At 40.4% G+C, this 26,961-nt stretch overlaps 1 protein-coding gene across 2 annotated transcripts in view; it reads right to left on the bottom strand.

Annotated features, from left to right (window-relative positions):
- tbx15 (T-box transcription factor 15) overlaps positions 1-19,770 on the bottom strand; it is a 40,323-nt gene extending 20,553 nt beyond the window's left edge. The window contains exons 1-3 of one of the 2 annotated variants that reach the window (XM_039819010.1): positions 19,231-19,770; positions 12,017-12,224; positions 8,925-9,026 (exon numbers count right to left, since the gene is read on the bottom strand). In XM_039819010.1, coding sequence (XP_039674944.1) covers positions 8,925-9,026; positions 12,017-12,224; positions 19,231-19,417 — 497 coding nt within the window. In that variant the 5' untranslated portion in view covers positions 19,418-19,770. The remainder of the gene's footprint in view (positions 1-8,924; positions 9,027-12,016; positions 12,225-19,230) is intronic. The other variant, XM_039819011.1, reaches the window with a different exon arrangement.
- Positions 19,771-26,961: the final 7,191 nt, after the last annotated feature.

Here is a 26,961-nt window from a genome sequence, read left to right as displayed (position 1 = left end):
CAGCAATCAAATACTTGCTATGTAAAGATATAGAGGAGTAATGGTGTCCTGCACAGAGGAAGAAGTCACGCTCCCTCTGTGTGTGTTGTAATCCGAGCTTCTCTGTTCTTTATTGTGATAGCCGGTCCAGCCGTGTGTACATGTCGGCCGTGAAAATAACACCGGTATTTCACGAATTCCGGAACGGTCCGTGAGAGCCGTGTGGAGGCAATCCCAGCCCGCTGTTTGTTTCAGTATTTCGAGTACAGCGCCTTTAATGTTAGGGTGAAAATGTTTTACCGTACACGGTGCTTTTGCTTAATTTCATCCTAGACGTTCAACTGTCTTTTACATTCCCAATATGTTGGAGAAGAAGTGTGCTCTCTTGAATTGTAGTTACTGTATTTGAAATGTTAATGCAAAGTGGAAAGGCACAATGCCATCCTACAACGACGTTATGCTGTATCACTCTGATTTCTTATGCCAGCCCTGTTCTTAGTCCACAGAGGGTTAGAACAATCTGGGGGACTAATATTCCCTCATCACTTCCCTGTTTTGAAAACTCATTTGAATCTCTGAGGTTGCTTCAGGGTTGAACACGGGTTACTATAAAGGCTGTTCCGCTGAAAAACAAACTCCAAACACTCAGCCACGTTGCCACACAAAGAACTCATCTGGTGTTTCTTCATTGTGCTTGAAATTTCTAAGAAGAGCAACATAAAATACTATTATGCAGTCACACACACAGCTGCATAGTTTCAATTAAGCAAAACCATAATATTTGATGATGTTGTGTGAGTTTGGGGTGTCCCGCCCATTAAACAGCAGGGAGAGAGAAGAAAGGAAGGGAGAGAGAGCGAGAGAGAGAGAGAGAGAGAGAGAGAGAGAAATTGACTTTTAATGTCAAGTCCACAAACCACCAGTCAACACTGAAAGCACTGTTTAAAAACTAGAACAAAGGAAAAGACAATAGGAAAAGGAAAAGAAAGGATGGAAGGAGGGAGGGAATAAAAATGCAAGAAAGGAGAAAACAAAGAAGAAAAGAAAGAAATGCATGGAGAGAAGAAGTGCAGCAAGACAACGAAAGTCAGACAGAGTCATCAAGAGGGCTAAAGAAAGAGAAAATAAGTGAGATAAAGTCAATGGACAAATTCTTCAAAGAAAGGTAGGGTGGGAGAGAGAGAGAGAGAGATACACAGAACAGGAGAGCGAGGTTGAGATTAAGTGGAGGAGAGCGAGTGTGAAGCACAGCTGTTTGCCTTTAGTTCTGGCCCTGTGCTACGTTGAAAGTGTTTTATCCGCAGTGTCTCTGCTAATGTCATCACTCACTGCTGAAACATGGACAAAACTCTTATTTGGTCCTTTTGTCACTGCCTCAAAGGGCTGCACCACCCTGTCTCACACACACACACACACACACACACACACACACACACACACACACACACACACACACACACACACACACACACACACACACACACACACACACACACACACACACAAAGTACATTCAAACAAAACATGCATACTCAGCCTCTGTACCACAAAACACACAGCTCACACATACACAGGCTATTTAAAAAGCCTCTGGGGCGTTTCCAGGGATATTGTCAAAAGCACCCTCTGGCCGCCAAATTGGAGGTAAAGTTAGTTATGTGACTGAACAGCTTTGTATGTTTCTACCATACACTTATTAACAAATATACCTGATTCGACCATTTAGTTTTAAAGAAAATTGTCCTTTAGAGGTGTTAAAGTCAGCCCGACCCCCAAAACCCATCAAATAATCAGGTCTCATGTTCACACTTTCTATTCATTTGTCTAGTCAATAATAATAATAATAATAATAACAATAATCCATTGGTTTTATAGAGCGCTTTTCAAAGTCCTCAAAGACGCTTTACACAGGATACAAATAAAAATGAGCAGTAAAGATTTCAATAAAGACAATAAGAGTAAGATTGCAAGACAGATAAAAACATGGGGCATTTTTTGAATGTTGGCAGTGTGGGGGTATTTTTGATGTGGTTAGGGAGGGGGTTCCACAGAAAGGGGGGCGGCGACTAAAAAAAACCGCCCTGTCAGTTACACGGTGCTTGGTCCTGAAGATACAATATACAAAGTAGTCAACACAGGAAGCCAGTTTTCACCAGAGTTCCACGATTGAGCAAATAGTCTTCAGATGTCTTATTGTTTTGTTATTTGTGCAAATAAAGAATAAAACTAAAAAACTCAACAGTCCTTATTGGAATATATATCTGCTGTCTCAACTAAGCCCCTCATTGGCATGGTTTATCTGCATTTCCCACAAGTGATGGTGTGGCCTTTACTGAGACTTGTCTTGCTTTCTGTAGCTCTGTTTGCTCTTCTATTTGTCCAGTAAGACATGGAAGCTGCTGTTGGTCACGCTGAGATTATTTTAAAGCAACCAGGAAATGAGAATATCAAAGTGTATCCTCAAGGGGGTTTCAAATCTGTGCAGCAAATGACACTCTCTGTACTTAGGATGAGTAAAAACTCCGGCCAAAAAGTCCTGTTACTAACGTGGTATATACAGTCATGTGAAAAAAGTAGGACACCCATGCTAAAGTTGACTAACAAGAGGAATAAAAACATCATCTTAATTAAAAAAATGAGGAAAAATCCAATCTTTAAGGACACCAATTTTCTTTGTGAATGAATAATGTATCGTAAATAAATAAATGTTCTTCCTTAAAATACAGGGGGCATAAGTAAGTACACCCCTATGTTAAATTCCCATAGAGGCAGGCAGATTTTTATTTTTAAAGGCCAGTTATTTCATGAATCCAGGATACTATGCATCCTGATAAAGTTCCCCTGGCCTTTGGAATTAAAATAGCCCCACATCATCACATACCCTTCACCATACCTAGAGATTGGCAGGGGGTACTTTTCATAAAATCATCTCTCAATGCAAATCAAACCAGCTATTAGGCTAACTGACATAAAACCATGCCAATCTCTAGGTATGGGGAAGGGTATGGGATGATGTGGGGCTATTTTAATTCCAAAGGCCAAGGGAACTTTATCAGGATGCATAGTATCCTGGATTCATGAAATAACTGGCCTTTAAAAATAAAAATCTGCCTGCCTCTATGGGAATTTAACATAGGGGTGTTTTTTACTACATCTAATACCAAGCACACACCTCCACATAGAGCTCTGACTTTTTGGGGGGCATTTTAGGCCTTTATTTGTGACAGGGCAGCTTAGATATGAAAGGGGAGAGAGAGAGAGAATGACATGCAGCAAAGCGCCACAAATCGGAATCGAACCTGCGGTCACTGCATCGAGGACTGAGCCTCTGTATATGGGCGTGCGCTCTACCAGGTGAGATATACCCAGGCGCCCAGAGCTCTGACTTTTGACCTTAACACACACACACACACACACACACACACACACACACACACACACACACACACACACACACACACACACACACACACACACACACACACACACACACACACACACACACAAAGGGTGCCAGGCGTTTCTGTAATTTCCTGTTTGGAGTGCTGTTTAGGGTTTCGCTCAGCGTAGCAGGGAAAGTGTTAAAGGAGGAAACTTTAGCCCCAAACAGGACTGGAAATCTGATTAGTCCCCCCGCTTTCATCTTTCATAAATCTGCCATCTGGTATCGGCACGATCAATAAAAACTGGACTTTATGTGACACTCTTACTGGACAGATGGGGGAAGGGGGTGTGTGTGGGGGGGGGTCCCTTTCCCTTCTCAGCCAACACCAAACCACACAGCTGACAAAAGCAAACTGCAATGCACACTCTGAGACTCTCTTTCTTTCGCCCACATACACACAATTACACCGACCGGGACAAACACACAGAAACACACACCAATAAGAAAGTAAAAACAGGTTGTCAATGTGTGTGTGAGTCTGTGTGTGTGTGTGTGTGCGCGCGCGTGTGTGTGTGTGTGTGCGTGTGTGTGTGTGTGTGTGTGTGTGTGTGCGTTCTCAGCTCATCACACGTATACTGTAACATGGACAGGCATGCACATAAAAAAACACCCACACATACACAAACACAGGAACACACACACACACACACACAAACACACACACACACGCCAAACCCAGGCTGTATATTTGGTTACTGTACTGACAGTGTAAATATTGCTATTGAATTACCATCAGTTCTGAGTTTGTAAAAGAAGACTAACATCTTTATGTGAGCATGTGTGTGTGTGTGTGTGTGTGTGTGTGTGTGTGTGTGTGTGTGTGTGTGTGTGTGTGTGTGTGTGTGTGTGTGTGTGTGTGTGTTATTGGATTCTTTTACTTACCAAATGTCTTCACACAAAGATAAATAAATGATGAGATTCAGACTATGATTAGTGTTTGTAGGATTATGGGTAAAATAAAGTTAGGATAAAATTATTTATAATTAAAGGTAGTGATTGTCCTCACAAGTATAGTAGTATTATTGGCCATGAGTGTGTTTCTACGTATTTTATCCCTTTGAGAATATACTTTTTATTGTATTTGCACACCTTTGTGTGTATTTGATCGTCTAGTTCTATATTGACAAAGACAAAGAAAAAAACGTTCTTATTTATCCGAGTTTATTGGACGAAGGTTGGAGTTAGGATGAGGTTTATGTCAGGGCAAATTTAACAATTTGGGTTACGTGCAAAATCTAATTATATATTAGGGTTTGGGGAACAAACCTTGTGTTTTTGAGTGTGTATTTTTCCCTTTTTTATTGTGTTTTTAATTATGTGTGAGTACCCAGGTGCGTGTGTGTTCTTCTTTTTGTACAGTTATGAGGACCAAAATCCTCAAAAAAAAAAAAGAAAAAATGACAAATATTTCAAAGTGACAACATTTTGCCAGTTCTCATATCTACACAGGCTCAGTTTCATTGATTAGATTAAGGGTAGGATTAGGTTTAGGTCTAGGGTTTAGGTTACGGCAAAGATGATTTAAGGTTAAAAAAAATTGGGTTTACAGTAAGATCAGATTTAGGCTAGGGTTATTAGGGTTAAGGTTATTTTTTTTTAAAACAGGGTTTGAGGAATGACTGTATTATCCTCACATGTATAGAAACATTTATGCCTGTGTGTTTCATCTCTTTAGAATGGGCTTCCTAGTTTGTATGCATCTTCTTCTATTTCTGAGGACTTATGAGGACCAAATGTCCTCACAAAGATAGACAAAGAAGAAAATCTTTCAATTTGAGGTATTTTTTTTCCAGTCCTCACCTCTACATGGGACCAGTAAAAGTATAGAAGTCCAACATTCATTAGACTAATGTTAGAAGTACATAACATAACACAAGGCCAGCGTGTGTGTGTGTGTGTGTGTGTGTGTGTGTGTGTGTTTTTAAAAAGAGCCAGTGAACAGGGCGCTACATTAGCGGCTTGAGAGCTCGGAGCGAACCGAACGACTGTCCACATAAAAGCGCTGTAATATATGGAGATTTAATGAGCTTGGTACCAATGAGACGTTCCTAAAGAGGGGCAGGGAGCCCAAGTCAAGCAAATAGATTCCAATAAAGACCGTATTTCCAGACCCTCAAACTCCCTAGGCCTGTGAGACACACCAGTGACAGCTCCCAGCTCAGTTTGCAAAGCACTGTGGTAAATTCCCCCAGCCAGGAAGAAAATCCTATTTAATTTTACAAGATCTTCTGGCCTCTAAAAGTCCTCCATGATGTCTTGGTTCGCTGGTGGGAGAGCGGGAGAGGCGGCAGGGCAGAACGCCTGCTACACTCTGGTGGAAAACTTTTCATTAATAAACAGCGATACATGAAATGTAGGCTCAAACCCAGATGCACACATTGCAGAAGTCACTTTATTTATGTTCAGTGTTTGTTTTTATGCAGACAAACCAAGTTTTTTTTGTCCGAAATAAATCTGACTTGACATGAGTGAGAAGAGCCCTTTCTCTGTTTTCTTCTGAGATGACAGGGTTTTGTTTTGCAGAGAGAGGGGGGATGTATCTGTGGCATGCTCAGCCTTTAATCAGATATTCACTCTCGCATAGCAATGCATGAAAACAAAACTAACTCCCTGTAAACATGTTTTATGTCATTGAACTTTCTGCTTTAAAATATGCTCACCAGCTGCAAAGAAAGGCCTTTAAAACGCCGCTGGTACACTCGATACACTACTGAGAACACACACGACTCAACTGAACCTGATAAACAACGTGACAGACTCTCTAATCTTAGGTCTCATGAAGTGAATTATTGTCAAGATTAAATTAGTTTGCATTTGCATGAAGTAAAGTATGAGACGGACAGTTGCAGGCTCGCTCTATACATACTACAATTGAGGGTTCTGCATACGCATGATGGCGCCCTCCTGACAGCAAGAAAAAATGGTGTTTGTGACTGCTTAAGGACCAAGAATGGGAAGTACAGTACATACATACTGTGCACGACATTTTAGTCAAGTTGTCAAGTAGAATTTTATTTGGGTGCGTGTGGACTGTGCTCACTACAAGCTCACTGGCTTGGGCAAATGGCGGCATTTAAGTCAGGCAGATGCAAGTAGACCCTTGCGACCACACAGCAGCAGAAACCATGAATTGGCCTTAATTCATCGTTGGTTTTTCATGGAATTTAAAGCATTAGTGCATAGTTTCTGTCGCCTCCATGAGGAATTCTAAGTAACGACAACACCACTGTTGTTGCATCCACATGACACAAGTCATCCGTAATCGCGCATGTTCTAAACACAGCCATAGTGAGAAATACAGAGAGCGTTGTGTGGAGTAGAGTGCGGATAGGGACGCATTTTTCTGTCCGAGCCCGGCCCGCGTCCGACAGAGCAGTAACTGAACCAGACCTGAGCCCGACAGGCATTAAGATATTTATGTCCGAGCTCGACCCGAGGCCGACACAATTAAAATCTAATTTTTTTCTCATACTAATGACACATGTACATGTGCATCTGTTTCGTTGTCACAGCTACATAAACATTACATTACATGTCATTTAGCTGACGCTTTTATCCAAAGCGACTTCCAGTTGCTACATATGTCAGAGGCTGCATGCCTCTGGAGCAACTATGGGTTAAGTGTCTTGCTCCGGGGCATATTGGTTGATGTATTGCAGTGGGAATTGAACCCAGATCTCCCACACCAAAGGCATGTGTCATATACTAATATTTTACATTTATTTTAATCACAAAAACTAACCTTTGCATCAAGTGAAACAGGCCCATTGGCTACCTACATAATAGGCTGCTTTAAATTTAAAATGTGCAATGCCTTATCGTGCTGATGTGACCGAGCCCGACCCGAACCCGAACATCATTTCTAAATATCTGTCCGAGCTCGGGTCGGGTATCCATCCTCTAGTGTGGAGCTGATAGTCTTAATTAGCTTTGTATCAACTCATTTGGCAATGGCTTGAATGTAACAGATGTTCATTATTATCAAAAAGTTACGCATTAAAGCTTTAAAAAATATAGTACAACGCCAGCCTTGTCCTTTCAGGTTAATACTTCCCAGCTTTTCTAAATGAGGTTCATCTGTCTGCTTCACTGTTCCATGATAGTCTAAATGCTGTTTTGCAACCATTCATTTCAAATATCAGCACAAAAAACTCCTGGCAGCTTTAATACGAAAACAGCAGCATCAGCTTTTAGAAGCTCTTTACTGCTCAAACTCTATTTTAAATGCAATGAGGCAGCTCCGGGTTATTTGCCACATTATCACTTCATCACACAGGAACAGCCTGTATCTGCATCAGCATTTATAAAACCGAGATGCAACAGCTGAATACGCAGGTAAACTTTGAACACGTTTCTCTCATAATCATCTTCATCATCTCACTTGCTCATTTCTGTCAATAGTCAATAACAAATACCTTTAAACTGTATTGAACCATTAAAGTAACCCTATAAAACGTCCACAGTCACCCATAACAGCAGCAGGTATACATGCAGCATTGCAAATCCTTTTTCCATCTCAACAGCTTTTTTCCCCATTTCCGTCATTAGACGTGAATGTTGAGAGTTATCCTATTTGCAGCCTCTGGCTCTGCTGCCTGCCCAGTGGGATGATGAATACATTTCAATCTCCTCTCTTTGGCTCTGACTTCTGGGACTTGTACTGTGGGCCAGGATATCAGTCTTATTACATATCCAGAGAGATCCATCATATACAAGCCCTCCTCCAGCACATGCACACTTTAATCACTCTTGCTTCACTTCACTGATGCAAATGATGGGGAGTAACTACTCTTGCTGCGTTGCCAAGAAGAAGAAGAAGAAGAAGAAGACAGGAACAACTCCCGTAGCAGTTATTAGAAATCTGAAAAATGAGGTTGTTTGGTTCCAAATCCTGTTACGTTCGACTCTAACATGAGAAATGGCATGAACGATGAGAAAAATCCAACTAGGTCAAAATGTTTATGCTCGGTCTGACATTTGAGAATCCTCCAGGAAAAAAAAACAACTGTTTTTTGCTCCAGCTATAGCAGCGGCAGAAGTGGGGGCTCGCTCATGCATTTGCAGATACGACTGTGCGTGTGCATATTATGTACAGCTGTGCATTTATTAAACTTTCTGTGGACTGAAGTGGCCGAACACTATTCAGTGCAGCGTCTGTACATTTCTATTATGCCTACTACGAAGAAATACAATTACTCAGCGTTTTCTCAGCAGTTTAATTCCTGTCACAGCTCAGAAGCATCTGAAACAGCATTCAGACCATCATGGGACATTAAAGTCCCCACTGAAACCAAAAAGAATCAACTGATTTTGGTTTAGCAGGTGTTTGGTAGAGAAACTCTGGGATACATTTCTGCATTTGGAAGGGCAGTAAAATACATAAATACAGTGTGCAAAGACAGTAATGTCTCTCTGTTCTGGATGACAACAACTAGCTGATGTCTGATTTGTCAGCACAGGCATTCACTCCCATTTATGTTTTTGTGTGTAAAGAAGGTACCTGTATCTCTTGTTGTCCACCGGCACGATGTCCATGGCGATGTAATACTGCTGATGAGGGTCCAGACCGGCTATCTTCACTCGCATGGCTGGAAACATCCTCCTGAAGGAGAAAAAGCAACATGTAGGGATCAATGGGATGGAGTGACTCTCGTGTTTCTGTCTCTTTCCTTCTGCTGTGTTCATAATGAAAAGCGATGAACATTTACAAGAAAGTTACTCTGAAAAGAACCAATGTGCAAAAAAAATAACCATCACTGAAACCCGACCGGCGATCTCAGCAGCTGTTTATTAGCAACCTGAAGAAACTCTAATACATACAGTAACTGTGTTTAGCAATTCATTTAGGAGAATAAAAAAAAAAAAAACATGAACAGACAAAATCAAGTCATGTAAAAAGTCTGATTTCATCCAGTCTGGATGTCTGTTTTCTGCCGCTGTGGTTGAGGAGGAACCCGAGGTGGACATCTTCCTAAACGTAGTTGTGTCTTCTTGTTCACAATAAGAGTTTTTATCAAAACAAACAAATGCTGAGAAATATGGCAGAGGAAAACAAACAGTTCAGGGGCAAAAATAATTATTGATCTGAGAGAGAGAGAGAGAGAGAGAGAGAGAGAGAGAGAGAGAGAGAAGGGTATGCAGTACTTCTTTTAGATCAGTCAAGTACACAGCATACATGTATTCCAATGTAGAAACATCTAAATTAATTCAGCAATGCAAAAGTTTACTAACAATTGAAAATACCTTCATACTAAATATTATATATATATATATATGTATGTATATTATATATATATATAATATTTACCACTTGTGGGAATTCTTATTTTTAGGTGCATTTTCAAATATACCTTTATTTGTTTTGCAGGTGGTTTCGTGCTAACTAGTCCTGATTGGCGGCTTTAACTGAAGACGTACTGAAATCCATCCAATCATTTTGCAGCTTCTAAAGCAGACATACTCCCCCTGCAGAGTTTTGGTCAATCACGGTTCAGTATTTATTTAGCCTAATAAAATCAAATAGATCGCATTTATTTCAAACGCTTCGAGAACATCTACACCTTGAAAATCTTTCTAGCCTCGCAGCTCCTGATCTACTCCATAATTTTCATAATTTTAGTGAAGACAAATATTATCTTCCATATTGTCACTGTGACCTCTGACCTTTGAACTCCAGGAATGTGGAGTATTCTGTGGTTGTAGTCTTCATTTAATCATAATATCAATTTAAAACAGACGAACTGAAAATGTTACTTATATATAAATAGATGTATTTTTAATTTTTTTACCCTTCAAATATTTTTTTGCAACCAGCTCCTCCCATTAGCTGCAGCTTGAAACTCATGCAAAACCCACCAGTGGAAATTATAGTCTGAATAAAGAAAAACTGCACCTATATTAACAGTCTGTATGTGGAGAGGGAGACATTTCAACTTAATACCTCGTTTTGTACTTCAAACGCTGCATTTTCCCCATTTCATTTAAAGGTCGTAAATCCGGGCCTGCCTATTAGAAAAGAGGGCTGTTCTCTCGCTTCCCTTCTCTTCTGGATTTATGAGTTTATTATGAGCAGGCCGTGAATTACACACGGCGAGGTTCGTGTCCGCCTTCCCTCTGCTTCGGCGCAAAATGATTGTTGCTTTATTTATGAGCTGGTTACCAATTTTAACCCAATTCATAAAAACAGCCGAGTCTAGTCTGTAACGAGCAGAGGAGAGGAGAGCGACATCAGGGTTCATTTCAATCTGAAGTCACAACTGAGAGGAGCGCAGAAAAAAATTAAAATAAAACTCTGGTTTCAAAATAACAGGTGGACTAAAATATACATAGATCAACCCCACCTATTTAATACATTAAAAACAAATAGCCAGAAACTCTCGTGTAAAACAGAATATATATATATATATATATATATATATATATATATATATATATATATATATATATATTTGGTCGAGTTTGGTATATATTTGGTCGAGTTTTTTCGCTATTCTGAAAATGGTCTTGGATAAATAAATAAAGCAAAAATACATTTTATAAAGTGCCTAAAAGGACTAATCGTAGTCCAAAACGTTATTCCAACACGGATGAGATCATCGTTTGTCATGAAAAGTCCCCGCACTGCTCTAATCAAAAGAAACTTTTCATCGAATAAACATTTGTGTAAAAAATGTAAAGCAGTATCTCACCTCACTGAGATTACTCACTGAGGTTTATTCTCTAGGAACCAAAAGCGTAAACGACTCAACGCGGTAAAGAATGAAAACCTTGTTTTAAGGGAGGATATTTGCCGTAAAGTTGAAGCAACATCAAACCAAATGTCAGCCATGCCGATTGATGTGAACAGAGGGGGAAATGTTAGTGGAAATGTGCTGCGCTCCGGGCGCGTGGGAGCGGAGCAGACTGCGGGTAAAGGTCCTTCCTGCAGGATCCGCAGGTCAACTTCTGCGCTTGCTCTGAGTTTGCACTGCTGGCCCGGGAGAGCGAGAAAAACACGGAACATGTTGCAGAGAGATTAATTAGAACCAGCTCTCCTTATTCTCCGAGATCAGGAGTAACCTGCCGCGTCACGAAGGCCTGAACACAACAGAGCGGCCTGCATGTGCAACACATTAACACCCTCCAAACAGAGCTCAGAGGAGTGTGTATGTGTGTGTGTGTGTGTGTGTGTGTGTGTGTGTGTGCGTGTGCTGAACTGTTTCTTTAAAAATGAAGTATTTTTGTGGGTCGATTTTCGGTTTACGCATGTGATAAATCTGTGTGACGGTGAGTTGTCATAATCTTAGTCATAATCTCATAAAACACTCTTTTATAAAAAAGAGGATTTCTGTTTGCGGTTTGTCTTCACCAAATAAATCACACAAAAAATACATTTTGAGCGTAAAAGTTCGCAAATCGCCTTTTACGCAGACTTGGCGCACATTCTGTCTGCGCCATGAGTCCGACACGTAGCCGCACGTAGACCTTCTGGGCTACGTGTGTGTGTGTGTGTGTGTGTGTGTGTGTGTGTGTCTCTGTGTGTGTGTGTGTGTGTGTGTGTGTGTGTGTGTGTGTGTGTGTGTGTGTGTGTGTGTGTGTGTGTGTCCGGCCTACCTGCCCGCCTTGGTGATGATCATCTCCGTGCCGATGTCATGGAAGCGCTTCCACAGGTCTGCGCACTGCAGCTCCACCTGGATCTCCTCCATGGATGCCGGGGGCGACGGTTCGCAGGGCACGGGGGCCAGTTCGGCAGGTGAGCCGAAGGAGCACGACGTCCTTTCGGCCAGACCCTCTCCGTCCGAGCCGGGACTCGCCTCCGAGTCTGAGGGGAAAATGAGGAAGATGATGAGAAGGCAGCTCTGAATATTGGAATTAATATACTTTACGACTTTACGCAGGAAACTTGGCACGGTGAGAAAGTACAGCGGTACTCTCCGCTGACTCCAAATCACCTGCCGTCTGCAGCTTGGAGAGAAGCGGCCGAGTTTGGCTCGCTGGCTCAACTCGTCATGGAGTTCTGGGCTGATGTCAAAAGCAGAATAAATGTTGCGTAAAGCCTTTGAAATGCTATGTAGAAAATATAAAATTTGAAATTGGGCCACACAATGTAGAATTCCGACGGGAAGCGTTCAGCAAATGAAGTTTCCCCTCAAGTGCTCCCTCTGGACCAAATTTAACAGACTGACCATTCAGAGTCATCAACACCGTCACAACGTTAGAGCAGATAAAAACGTTCCCTCCATCCTGAAACCAATCCAGACCTACAGGAACGCTTTCCATCTGTCTGAGCCTCTGCAGACACCAACCAGGATGACCTCTGCCTCCTTCACATTCGCCTTGATCACTTTATTTCAAACCAATAGCCCACTTGACACAGGCAGGGTGGACGAAATAACAGGAACACCTGACAATTCGAAAAGTGAAGGTTTTCCTTTTTTTAAACATAGCCTACATTTTCACTGTATTAATCTATTTCAAACCCCCTAAACGGAACTACTTCTTTAAAGTGAAACAGGAAATTACAAATTACACCAGATTCTACATCCAGACGCTTTTTGCACTTTAAAAGCATAAAAATCCCCTTAAAGAAAAAAATGCTGAATTCCTAAACCAAGAATGATTCTACTTGACTCAGACCTTTAAATGTCACTTAACACATGTGTGATGTTATTTAAAAAATAAAATGGAAACCTTTTGGGGTTAAATATGAAAATGCATCAAAGATTTTCCAGTTGGGATGTCAAGTCTCGACACCTCAAAGCTACCCTTTACCCAGACAAAACTCTCATAAGATCATCACATAATGTCTCTTATTTCACTTTTCACAGAAAAAGTTTATAGCTGACTATCCTAAACCCCATCCAACACCACCACCCCCCAAAAAAATAAAAAATAAAAGAATCTAATAATGTATTATTTATTGGGAGCCCTGACACGAGGAGGTTGACTTGGCAGACTAAGGGCACACAAATGTGGTTATGCAAATGCAGAGCGGCTGAGAGACTGGACAGCGTCCCAGGCAAAACCGCCACGGCGCAGGCCGAGCCAACGCCGCTGGAAACAAGAGCACGGAGAGGAGTGATGGAGATAGGAAGAGCGGAGGGAGGAGGGGAGGAGGGGAAGGGGAGGAGAGATGGGGGTGGAGGGCTGTAATGACCACAGGAGACACAGAGAGAGACTTTCCATCATCTTCTTGGGAATCCTTCCAGTGTCACTGCAGCCAGTGAGGACTGTCACACATGATTTTACACACACACACACACACACACACACACACACACACACACACACACACACACACACACACACACACACACACACACACACACACACACACACACACACACACACACACACACACACACACAGGCAGATACACAATCAGTCAGTCAGCTGCCCCCCGCAATAACACTTACTACACATGCTGCTAGTGTTACAGGGAGAAGACAGGATGGATGGCTCAAATCCTAACAAAAATGTGGTCTTCACATTGGGCCAATAAGATTAGATATTTAGATCTTGCCAACTGGCAGTTAATCTGAGAGGAGACCAGGGAGAGCTAATTTTTCTGGGGATTCATTTGTATACTGCACACAGACAGTCTATACTGTCTGTATGCAGTGTATATATTAAACAGAGTTGGACTAAAAGTGCTGTTTGATGTCTCTGTTTTCTCTCATTTGTCTTTAATATGCATTGTATTACAGAACATGTAGATGTTTTTATAAATTATGTTTTATATATTTTCCGTGAGCTATATTACTGTCAGTCTGAAAAACAGTATCTGCTGCACTGACAACGCAACAAGGTTCAGAGTAGCTCAGCTTCAATGCACAAACTGACTCCCAACAAAGTCTTAGTGCTGTAAACTGGATTTAAACAGCTGCATCACTTTGTCAATATCAGGCTTAGATCAGATGTCAGCAGCCAAGGATCGTCCAGTAGATATATATATATATATATATATATATATATATATATATATATATATATATATATATATATATATATATATGTAAAATGGAAGATTTATTTGTAGGTTGTTGTTGAGGTATTTGTATTTCTCTTTGATGTTCCATAATTGTAAATAATGTATCATTTAAAGGCCTAAAATGAGTCTCCTCTACCCGAATAAAGTAATAAATCGAAAGGAATGTCATTAGTCTGGAGATTTGGCCTGTAATCTAAATGCAGTTGCTGTGCCACTGTGACAGAAACAAGATTTGACACTACATAAAAAAGTGTGAAATCTCTGGCATCAAAACTATTTGCAACAAACACAGCCTGAAAAGCCACATTGAGCAACCCCGTATCTACTACAGGCATCTAAAACTGGATGTTTAGAGGGAGCAGACACATTCCAAAGGGCAAAAGCGGCCCGATTAAAAAAGAACGTTTTGGCAGGGGCGCCTCAGAGATGCGGAGGAGGGAATTTGCCGGCTAAGAAGGAGCCTGTCGACCCCGCCCGGACGCCCTGTCATCAGGCTGAAGGACCTGTCCTCCGCCACTCACCGGCCTGTGTTTTTGTATATGTTCATGTGTACATTCAAACATCAGACCTGAAGAAAACACAGGACGATACCTGTAGTCCAGCATCACTCAGCATCGAGCTCATGTGAAGGTGTTCTTTCAGCTTCAGTTTAGCTGTTGTTGTTTTGTGTTTAAAAGTTGAATGAATAAAAAATGACATTTACTCATGAACAAAAATTTGCTCACTCAGCACAACACTGGCCCTGACATCTGCTGTGGTTAGCACACACACACACACACACACACACACACACACACACACACACACACACACACACACACACACACACACACACACACACACGGTATCTTGCGGTTAAGTGCTCCCAATCAGCTCATGCCAGGCCTCATTAAAACGACGCTAACATCCATAGTCGGCCACAAATTGGCCTGAATTTAATAAAGTCAGTGCTGTTTATCCAACTGTCCTCGGTGTCACAGTTCACATTCAGTCACACTCACATCAGCTTCAGACAGCTGGAGTTTTCTTAAAGAAGGATCTTAATGCATGTATACATTCAATGATATATTAAAGGGAGCAGAAGAGCTTTTACTAAAGTTATAAATAGGCTTTTAATCCGAGAGAAGATAGAAATGTTTATTTATGTGGTGGTACTCCTCCGACGGAGAGCTTGTATGAAGTAACTATGTATTTTATTAAGTTGTAACTATTTTTAATGGAGGAGTATTTCTTTTTTACAGTAGATGCCTCTTGTGAGTTTTAAAAGTGAGAGCTGAAGATAAATGTGGGATATGGACATCATTTTTATCATAAGTCTGACATGTTGGAACGGTTTTTATTGCAGAAATTTTACACCAAATTAAGAATATCTAACGTTTTTTTTTATACATCAGATATATCTGAAATTATTGTAGGGTGTTAAACTAAAATTTGGAAAACTTACATAAAATATATCTCATATCATCTGCAATGTTTCCATTTTATGTTGTGGTGCAGCAATTTAAAAGGTACCCCGTCTTGGATTGGAGAATTTGAATATGTGTAAGCACCACATACATTCAATAGAGCGTTACACGCAGATACAGAATGTGCTGTATGTGATAATGTTATTCAATGTGGACATATTTTGTTTTCATACTTAGATATAGATTCTTAAGGGGAAATTCAAAAGTTTAATAGAGAGTGAAATTGTACTCTATATGGCTCCTGTATTGACAGTCAGCATTTATAGTAAAATGGTGCTTCATGAAGGAAGCTGATTCTCTGATTGTTTTGATTCTGAAGTGGACAGTAGCAATCTGTCGAGCATGAAATCACTGAGTCACCCACTCCACACAAAGAGAGCACCTGTTTCATTACTGATGGAGACTCAGCAGTAAAAACGACATGTACAAATCTCTCTTATCAGCCGGCATGCTAAAAGTTGACAGAGAACTCTTTAGAGAAACACCGAAAGGAAGGGAAAGCGTTTTGATCATTTTAGTATTATGTTATGATGCAGAAATCTTGATAGATGTTAATGAACAGAGGCCTAGCGGCTTCAGGTGTTCGGAGTGAGTTAGTTATGTGTGTAATCTGTGCGTAAAAGCGCAAAGTGTCACCTTTTAAAATCACATAGTTTGGCTCAGGCCTTTCATAAATAAGATTAAATATTTTACTGGATGTAGTTCAACTTGTTAATTAATGTATTAAAGGGTAAATATTATGCAGATGTGGTTGGGGTAGTTTTGTGAGGTCAAACAAATCTACATTTTTTTCTGTGCAGTTCTTACATGCAGCCCGTTAAACGCGAGCCTGGTTCTGAGCCTGTGCGTTTCTCAGTCCTGCCCTTGTCTTTGAGGCTAATAAACGTGTTATACGACCAGAGGGCTTCCAGCCTCGCCTGGAGTTGAGTAAAAATAAAATCACTCCGTTAAGGATTCCTCTAAACCACATAATCTGACCACAGAGACTCGCTGTTCTCGGTCACCGCCGCCCGACGCGCCAAAGGGGAGGCTTTAGGACCCGAGCAGGACCTGCTGAACCTGCCAGGAACCCGCCTGCTAATGAGTGGGACCGGGGGGGAGTGGGGGGGGGGGGGAGGAACCGGGAACTGGGTAATTAATTGAGCCACAAATCCTAAAACTCTCCAAGACAAACCATGGGAGAAGATGAACAGAAAGACTTTTTCTGAAGCAAAGATTAGCACAATAACTGCATGGTTGTTTAATGATGTCAAAGGTTTCATGTTTGTGGATTATCGTTGCCCTTTTTCTTTTCTTTTGTAAGAAAAAGCACAAGCTGTTTGCCATTAGCAACGCTGTAATCAACGTTTAGTCTCACCTCTCTCATTTACGCTGCAAACAGTTCAACACTTCAATGTCAACAACTACAACAATCATCTTCCCACGAGAGACACAATCTCCCTCCTCAAATCATCCTCCTTTGTTGTTTACTTCGGTTTTTCACATTTTCAATTTTTGGATTTCAATCACTGGCAGTCTCAGAGCACAGAGGAGCCGTGCGTAAAGGCGCTGCGCCCCCGCGGTCAGACTGCAGCAGGCAGCGGGACTCAGCTTCGGCCTGAGACTGCCTGAGCAGCAGGCAGAGGTAAGCTTCAGTTCTGCCTGTCTCTACATTCCTACAAAGATTTAATCAGCTGTGATATAAATATGAGAGAATGTGATTTGTATATTTAAAGCTACAATAAATATTCAATTAAGAACGGGCCACATTTGGATCCATGGAATTTTTTTTCACCAAATCTAAGATTTTGCAAGAAGACGACCAAACTTAAACAATATTTAAACTAAATGACCTTTCATTATCAAACTAAATAATCTTTTTTTTTTTTTTTTTTTTTTGCTGTGGCTCAAGCAGGACGCGCAGCTCTGTGCCGGTCAGTTTAGAAATAAAGCTCACAAGTGTCGACGTCCCAGCATCGAGGTTTAAAGTCACTTCAGGTCCGATTCTGGAGGCGCAGTATGATCAGTTCATCTTTAAACACTGACATCTAAGTAGTTCAAAATGAAACAGCCAGAATTACATTACACCTGTAATTAATGTATTCACAAAATGGAGTAATAATGTAGTTTATATGCAAAACAATAAATTAACGTTTAAGTTGATGTATATAAGATGTGATATTTAAAACGTACTTAAACATATACATTAACTGCTTACATAAAAAAATTTAGTTGTGCCTCATCCCTTGTTATGAATATATTAAATAGAAAATTGCTGAAACAACAAAATAATAACACTTTATCTTGATTTTCCAAAAAAAAGTACTACACTTAAATGAAAAAAACATCTTAATTGTAGTCTCTTGTAAATTTTACTTTATAATTTTCTATTTAGCCTATGTGATTCATTTATTTTGCCGTGCATTTCCACTTATCCACTCATTTCTTCACACTTTACACGGAAGTTGGATGGTTGATTTCTAACAAAATATGCTTAAACTGACTACACATTTTACACGAATGATCAAGTCTTTAATGTTACCCTCACAGTCCCCTGAACGCTCTCATACATGGGGCATGTTGGATGTTCTGTGTGGCGCAAGAAGGGCGCTTTTATTGCAACGTGAACTGCAATTCTGTTATTTCTTAGCAGAGGACATTATAATTCAAAATGTCTGAAATGTTTGTCTGAGAATTAAACGCATTAGATACGTGTATTTACTTTGACATGTACATGCCACTGCGCCTTCGTGCAACAAGCCGAGGCCTCACTGAAGGCCTGCAGCCAAACTGAAGACAAACGGCGTCCAAACATCAACACAACTTTGAAAATGTTTTGACTCATATTTTTCATGTCACTTCTATCTTATAGAGGAATCCACCGGTCCGGAGTCAAAACCTGGACAAGCCACCCAGCCATGACAAAAAGACACATCTAATCACTTAGAGCCTGATGTTGAGTCCTAAAATCTATTTGTAAGTTGTTATGATAGTTTCATTTGTTACTGACGCAAATTAAGGCATTTTGTGATGCATTTTCTGTGTCATATTCCTGACAGTAGACAAGCATGACTGACTTGCTCTACAGGCCTGCACGCATCAGGTTTATAAGCTGCATCTACAACAGAAAAAAAAAACGTTCTTCTTTATGTAGCCGCGCTGCAGCAGAGCGAAACCACTGAGCAGAAACCCTCACTTGGTTTAAAGAAGAAGAAAAAAAGACTCAACATTCACAGAGAGCGTGGAGCTTCTAGCTACATGCCCTGTCGTGGGTTGGGTCATTGAAAGTGGAGCCATGTTTTGACTCGGGACTCGTCGGTTTGCATTGCGCTGCAGTGATATAACGGAGATCCGGACAGTATGAGCGGTGTGGTGCATGTCTGCGCACTGACCCGGGTCCATATCCAGACAGTGCGCCGGGTCCTCTCCGTCCGTGGCGAGGCTCTCCATGGACAACTCCAGCTCCTTCTCCTCCCAGCCCCGGAGCTTCCTCTTCTTGTTGGAGCCGATCAGGGCTTCCACGGAAAAAGCGTGGGCTCTAGAGCTCAGAGCGGCGGCAGATCGCCTCCTCTCACTCATTTCTCTCAAATCCACCCAAAGGTGGGGAGGGGTTGGGGGGACGCGGCGAAAAACCCACTCTGTCCGTCCAACGCAGTGAAGCAAAACAGTAAAAAAAAAAAAAAATGCACACGTCAGTGTTTAAATCGGGGCGCAAACTCACCAAGTGTCCAAAGTAATCCCAACTGTGACTAGAAACAGCGCGTCAAACTTTTGAAAGCAGACTGTGCCATCCTGGCTGCGCGTGAGAGATCAAGTCCGGTAGGATTGATAGTTTTGATGCGGTCTGCCGCTTTGCGCGTCTATACGTCCTTCCACTCCGCGTCTTTCCTTTTCTCTTTCTGTCCCCCCTAACTTCTCGCTGATTGATACTCACTTCTGGAGGAGTTTTTTTTTTCCAGGCGCAGAGGGGCGGCCCTCCGGCTCCCTGTCAAACCCGCGCGTCCAATGAGAAGTGAGGAAAGACAGCGAGACAAAGTGTGTTGTCCAATGGCAGCAGAGGGAGACGCGCGTCCTGGAAGAAGAACCGTCATCCGGACTGCAGCAGTCTAATGAACTGACTCCATAATGCAGCCTATGGAAGAAAAGAAGAAAAAAAAAAAAACATTAGCTTATTATACATTCTCTCCTTGTATCCATGTTTGCTTTACACGCAGATTGCCCTGCAAACAGAATAATAAAACAATAAAAAATATATCAGTTTGTGTTAAATGATGCATTTATTGGCCTCAGCAACCAGTGCGACGTCTCCCCTCTTTGACGCTCAGATCCTGCAGCTTCACTTCTCCCCCTGAAGGCTGATCCTCCAGGTCTGTCGGCCGAGGCCCTCGCCTCCTGGTGAACATCCAATAGTCATTTTAATATCTGTCTTTTCACATATGTCTGAGCCGCTGATTCCATCATTACCAGGGATTGGAGGAAAAGTCTCATTACAGCTTCATTGTGTCGGCCGACAGCTGCGGAGGCAGAGCAGAGCTGCGGCAGGACAGGTGGGCTGATCTCAGGACACAGAGGAACGACAAGATTAGCAAGTGAAATGGTTCGGCTCTGCACGGCTTATTTCAGGTCGGTTACAGGGAAGAAAAGATATATTATGGACAATAAACTGGTGTGTTAACACAGTTCAGAGGGAGATAACTCAGGAGCTGATACACAAGTTTATGTTAAAACATAGGCTTCCATCACAGGCCTGCCATCTGTTTATTATGTTAGTCTATAAATTAATTCATTGTACTAATTTAGGCCGATAAAAATGATTTTAAAAAGCTACATTTCTGTTTTCTGATGAAAGCAATCGTCAAAAAAACGACGCAGAATTATACCTTAAAATAACAAATCAATTTGGACCCAATACAGACAATTATTGGATTAATAAATTAACAATTCATCTATTAAAAAACAACAACACATTACTGCGTTTAATAATGTGTTGGGAAAGTATTAGTAAAAAGTATGAATGTTTAGATTTTGGTCTAATGCAAAGAATAATAATTTCTAATAGCACTGAAAGTAAATATAAAGACTAGCATAATATAGAAGACTACTGTCACATATTAAAATAAAAGCCTAATAATGATAATAATCATTAAACAAATATTGAGTCAAGTCAATTGTTTTTATATAGCCCAGTATAACAAATGACACATTTTCCCCAATGGGCTTTTAGGGGGATAAGAATAAGAATAAGAATAAGAATAAGAATAAGAATAAGAATAAGAATAGGCCTACGCATATGAATAGGCTACTATAAATAATAATAATATACAGGCAGGTGATATTGTTGCAGCTTTTGGTCAGACCCTTAAAACATAACCGGTTCCAAAGATCAAGCATCGCTTTTTTTTAAACCGGCGCTTTGCTGAGACTTTGTCCGGAGCTGCACGATCCGTGTGCAGGCCTGATGCTCAGGAAGAGGCGCACAGACCGAAGGCAAGCGGCTGATCCGTTTCTACCGGGGGGGCGGGAGGGGGGAAGAAATCTTTACCACATTTCAGCCGTCAGCAGCGAAACGAAAAGATGAGGGGAGAAAGGGCCGAGGATGGTCGCTGCTGGATCTGGATCCGTCAGAGGAAAAGACTGCAGGCCGGAATTCAACCTGCGGCTGCTGAAGATCAAGCTCTCCAAAGGTCACCGCCGCGCACGTGGAGTGTTTTCTACAGTCGAGTCGATGGTTATAACTCAGCAAGATATGTAGAAACCGGGATGCACAGTTAAGAACAAAATAACAAATCATGAAACCGCAAACAAAACTATAATTTATGTAAAAGTCCGAAACAAATACATCGCGGAAACACTGTTTATATATTGAATATTTTAGTCTATAAAAAAAAAAATTAAACCACATAAAAAACACATTATAACACATGAATTCAAGTCTAACTAGAGTTACTATTGAAATATTAAAGGCTACAAGAAAGTCCTACAGGTTGACATCATTGGCATTATACACATCGACGCAGTGGATATTATATATTATATATGTGCATTTCTAACGCTTAAATGGCAATGCAAGTAGCCTATTGAGCTTGAAAGTAAAATTATTGAGTATCCAATTAGATAATCAGGGAGAAATATGGAATTTGAAATTATATGAATATCATTTTGATTGTAATTTACACAATTATAAGGCGTGGATAAAAAAATTTTTTTAATGAGATGTTGGGTGATTTTGTGCGACTAAATGCTTGTGCGTAAAGTAAACAAGTAGCCTAAATATTCTACGTGCGTTCGCGCGCTCGTGTGTGTGTGTGTGTGTGTGTGTGTGTGTGTGTGTGTGTGTGTGTGTGTATATGATGGGTTTTAAATCCCTGTGGGAGGAAACTCGTAAAACACAAGCAAACTGTTTGCTGTTTAGATCCCATTTATAGCCCCGATGGCATCTCATTCACCCAAAACGTAAGCATGCTTTAAAATCAGATAAATATATCCAGAGGTTTATATCGAACGTTTTTATAAGGGTCAATGCAACCATAATATTTTCTCTCAAACACTTTGTAAAAACACGCTATTCTTGCCAGTTTGTGTTTGGTTTAACGTTTTTTACCAAAAACGGAGGGCTTGTTGGACCCTTTACGGAAAAACATAAACTCCTTTTTTTCTGACTTCACCCAGACAGACACGTGGAAGGTGGGCGGAAACGTTCCGTTAATATTCAATTAGTACAAGAAAGCGTTTGACCCCGGATGACTCCGGGGATAAAGCGCGCAGTAAAGCATCCAAAGTGACAGCAGCTCTCGGGCTGTTTCAGCACCTTCCACCCCGGGCCAAGGACTGCGATCCCCCCGTGCAGGACTCTAAATATAGCGCGGAGAGCCACTGCAGGAGGCACCGAAAAGTTGAAGATGTGAGGATTGAGAGTGGTCAGTGTTGGGCCTGAAGATCCTGACATTCGCCTGACGCTCAGTTTTAGGCGTAAAATACAAAATCAGCAGCATGCGGTTGCTTTAAGGCGATGGTTAAATTGTGCATTTAGGAGAAGTTGGGTTTTTGTGATGACCATAAGCAAGAGACCAGAGTTCACGCTTTAAAGCCTCACACGAGACACCTTCCTTAAGGCAGTGACTTGGACAAAAACAAACATCAAAGCAGGAAATAAATAGTCTAATTATGTGCCAGCCTGAGTCTGAGCGTTTTATTAAAAAAAAGATATTCTGCTATTTTCTTTTGTTTGGTGAGGTTAAATATTTTAGCCTACATCTTAAACGGATGTGATGAAGACTTAACTATAGAATGGAAAATATCATGCAGCTGCAGCCGATATGGGTAAACATTATATTCTAATTCCTCGACAGAAAACTTACTGAATAAATAAATAAAATAACATTACATGACATATATATGTATATATATATATATATATATATATATATATATATATATATATATATATATATATATATATATATATATATATATATATAGGGATCCTTGATGTGCGTGTTTTTTCTCTTCTTCTTAAATTGTGAGCTTATAAACGTGATTTAGACACTAAACATCCACGTCACTTAGCTCTAGAGCCTAAAAGTTAATATAGGCTAATAAATGAATATACATGAATAAAATGTGATAAATAAAATACAATAACAAAGAGACAGATTCATCACAGCTGAAGTCCTTTATATTCCAGATGATCATAGACACCTTTTAGCCACACATAGTGAGATAACACCCCGACTCATACATCATTAAGCGAGATATAATTCCACCCTACACCCATTGTTATGATATATGCTACTGTATACTATATGTATAGACTATACTTTTCATTTAGTGCTTTAAAAAAATGCGGGATTGCATCCTAAATGAAGTTCCTTGCGTCTAACTGCGCGAAAGAACCCTATCACGCTATTTGTAGTAATTAGTAATACTAATGGGCCTTGAGACTGAGCAACGCGTTGTTGAGTAAACAGACTATATACATATATATGTCTGGAGGTTAAGTGGCTTTAGGTTTACTAGTTTCCTACACAGCTCACAGCATGCACACACAAGTTCAACATGAGTCAAAAGTCTCGTTCTTATATTTATTTGTTCTCCACTGTAGCTCTTTCCATTTACCACCATTTCTTTAATAAGTGACATGTATTACGACTCCATTAAAGTTTTAACTTTTGCGCATAAAACGGTTCAGTTACGGTGTCGCTTTCATATTAAAACTACTTATTACACCGCAGTGATATCACTGCAGTCTCACTTTAAACAGACACATGTACCGGTCCTAACAGGTCGCTGTGATTTACAGCCAGGTGCTGTGTGTATATGTAGTCCATATATTTTTATTTATACTCTGTCAGCTGCGCATGCCAACACGAAAAAAGGACCAAAGGGAAATAAACCGAGCGAGGATACCGCTCCGTTCCCAGGTAAACACCGGGATGGAAAAACCAGCACGGTCCAGCTCCAGTGTGTGTGTGTGTGTGTGTGTGTGTGTGTATTAAAGGACTACAAAAGTGTATTTTCAATTAGAGAACGTGTGATGGCTGAGAGCAGAGCGTTAAAACCGTACAAGTAGAAACAGCAGGAGGAGGAGGAGCTGTGGGAGAGTATGGGAGTGTACAAAGAAGGAGGGAAGAATGAAGGGATGAGAGGGAGAAATGATTTTTTTAAAAGCTAAGAAATTGTGCTGATTCAATACGGTTGTGCATGTATCCGTGTGTGAATACACAGAATATACATGGGTCACAAGACGTCAACAAAATAAATTTTGAAATGAAATATCAATGAAATAACTGCTGCGCTGCTGCAAATATACAAAAAAACAAATAAATAATGTGTTGTCATTATTATTTTTTTAATACTCAAAGAGACAAAAGCAAACAACACAAAGAAGAATACTCCCATTTGACCGGACACGTGCGCGCAGCCGCGCACACAAGAAACAATAATGCTCAATTTTGCATTAAGAGATGCAATGGCAACAACACACACACACACACACACACACACACACACACACACACACACACACACACACACACACACACACACACACACACACACACTCTCTTTGTTCTGTTAGGTAACTTCAGTAACCCAAGTAGCATTCTGTTTCAATAAGAGTGAATGGAGATATAGTTTAATTGGCCCAGTTCCCATAAACTGTATACTGCATGTTCTGTGTTAACAAGCACTGAGTTTGACGTAAATACAGTATAGGATGTGTTATTTGGAGCTAATCCTAAAAGACATACAGACATGTTGTTGTTGCCCCCTTTGTTGTGTTGTTTCGGTTTGTGCTGACTGGTCATCCAGATCAAATGCATTACACATACTGTACCCACACAGTGAAACTATACAATGAAGCCAGTAATTATTGAACAATTAATTGGAGCATGTTTTGTATAAACAAACATGAAGTACTTTCGCCTAGGTACAGATTGCCTGTTCCTCCCTCACCCTCTCTGCACGCACACACACACGCACACGCACACGCGCACACACACACACACACACACACACACACTTCGACTCCTCCTGAGCTGTGATGACGCCTCCTGAAGTTTCCCTGCAGCAGCAGACGGTGCAGTGATTCAGTCCCTGAGGTAGAAATGTATCAATGGTTTTATTTCACCACTGTGTTGTGCACAATGTACACTCATTCTGCAACGGTAAACAACGTGGTACACGGTTTAAAATCACCCGTAAATACAGGATCTCACGATCACTATCACATCATTATATGAGGCGCCACAGTGATCTCCAGCACAGAAACAAACAGGAGTAACTTACCTAGATTTGTGTTGAAGATCAGTTTTTCAATGCCATGACATGAGCAGCGGTGGAGTGTAAGTACATTTCCTCAAGTACTGTGCTTAAGTACAATATTGAGGTACTTGTACTTTGAGTATTTTCATTTAATGGTACTTCATACTTCTACTTCACTACATTTATTTTACAGTTTAAATTACTTCGCAGATTTAGATTATTTATATAAATTATCTACTAATTAATTATGACATATTATTGATTAAGCTACCCAGCATGAAATGAAGGAATTAAAATGAGCTCTACCAGCTGCAACATTAAAGTGATGAAAACATGAATGCATCAATAATTATAATCCAGTGACATACATTATTGTCAAATGGTCCATTCTGCATAAAGAGTACTTTTACTTTATGCTGATGCTTTTGTACGGATATCTTGAATGCTGGACTTTTACTAGTAACAAGAGTATTTCTACACTGTAGTATTGATACTTTTATAAGGAAAATATCTGAGTAGTTCTTCCACCACTGGACGTGAGTGTGGAGTTATTAGAACCATTAATAATTCATAATAATTAAAGCACTTTGAATTGCACTGTTGCCTTGCCTAATAGTTTTCAATGATCCCCACTGTCAGATGTTGCACCACAGAACCTCTTAAGGCATCTCTCTCAGTTTCATTACTCATATACTGTCTGCACTGCAGGACTGAGACCAAATGTTTTCTGTTATAGGGTTGTATGGTTGCATATCAAAAAAATGATCCAATTAAAAACACTTTGATAAGGGATATTTCTGTAATTAAAGATGTAAAGGTATGGACATTTCAAAAAGAGTAGGACCCGAAAAGCATTTCGCTTCCTCCTACTCCCTTCGGGACAAGACTATTTATTTAAAAGTATTTATTTATTTAGCTTATTCTTGAATTTTCTTTTTTTCATAGTGAAATACTTTTGTCTTGTAATTTATTTTTTTTGTTTATTCTTTTGTATATTGCTCAAAATAAACTATTCATTATCAAATGTTATACACTGTACTATATATCTGTAGTAGTTGGGGTGCATTCTGTTGAGTTTGTACTTTTATTTGTATTTTCACAATTGTCTCCATTCTTCCATTTCTTTGGGCTTTGTAAAGCACTTGTGACAAACAGATGTCAAACCACCCACGAGTCTGGTTTGAATCTGGATATTTGCACAAATCGGTTTTCATTTTTTCTGTTGTCTTTTCATCTTTGTCGGTCCCGATTTCAAAAATCCCATCTGATTCCTGTCTAGCTTTACAAACTTCTGATTGAGCTGCCAGTGTGAACAGAACCCTGGACATGTGCTACAAAATCAGATCTCAACACCTGTGACG

The sequence above is a fragment of the Perca fluviatilis genome, chromosome 12 (assembly GCF_010015445.1).
Source record: "Perca fluviatilis chromosome 12, GENO_Pfluv_1.0, whole genome shotgun sequence".
NCBI lineage: Eukaryota > Metazoa > Chordata > Actinopteri > Perciformes > Percidae > Perca > Perca fluviatilis.
This window is presented reverse-complemented; position numbering and strand designations above follow the sequence as displayed.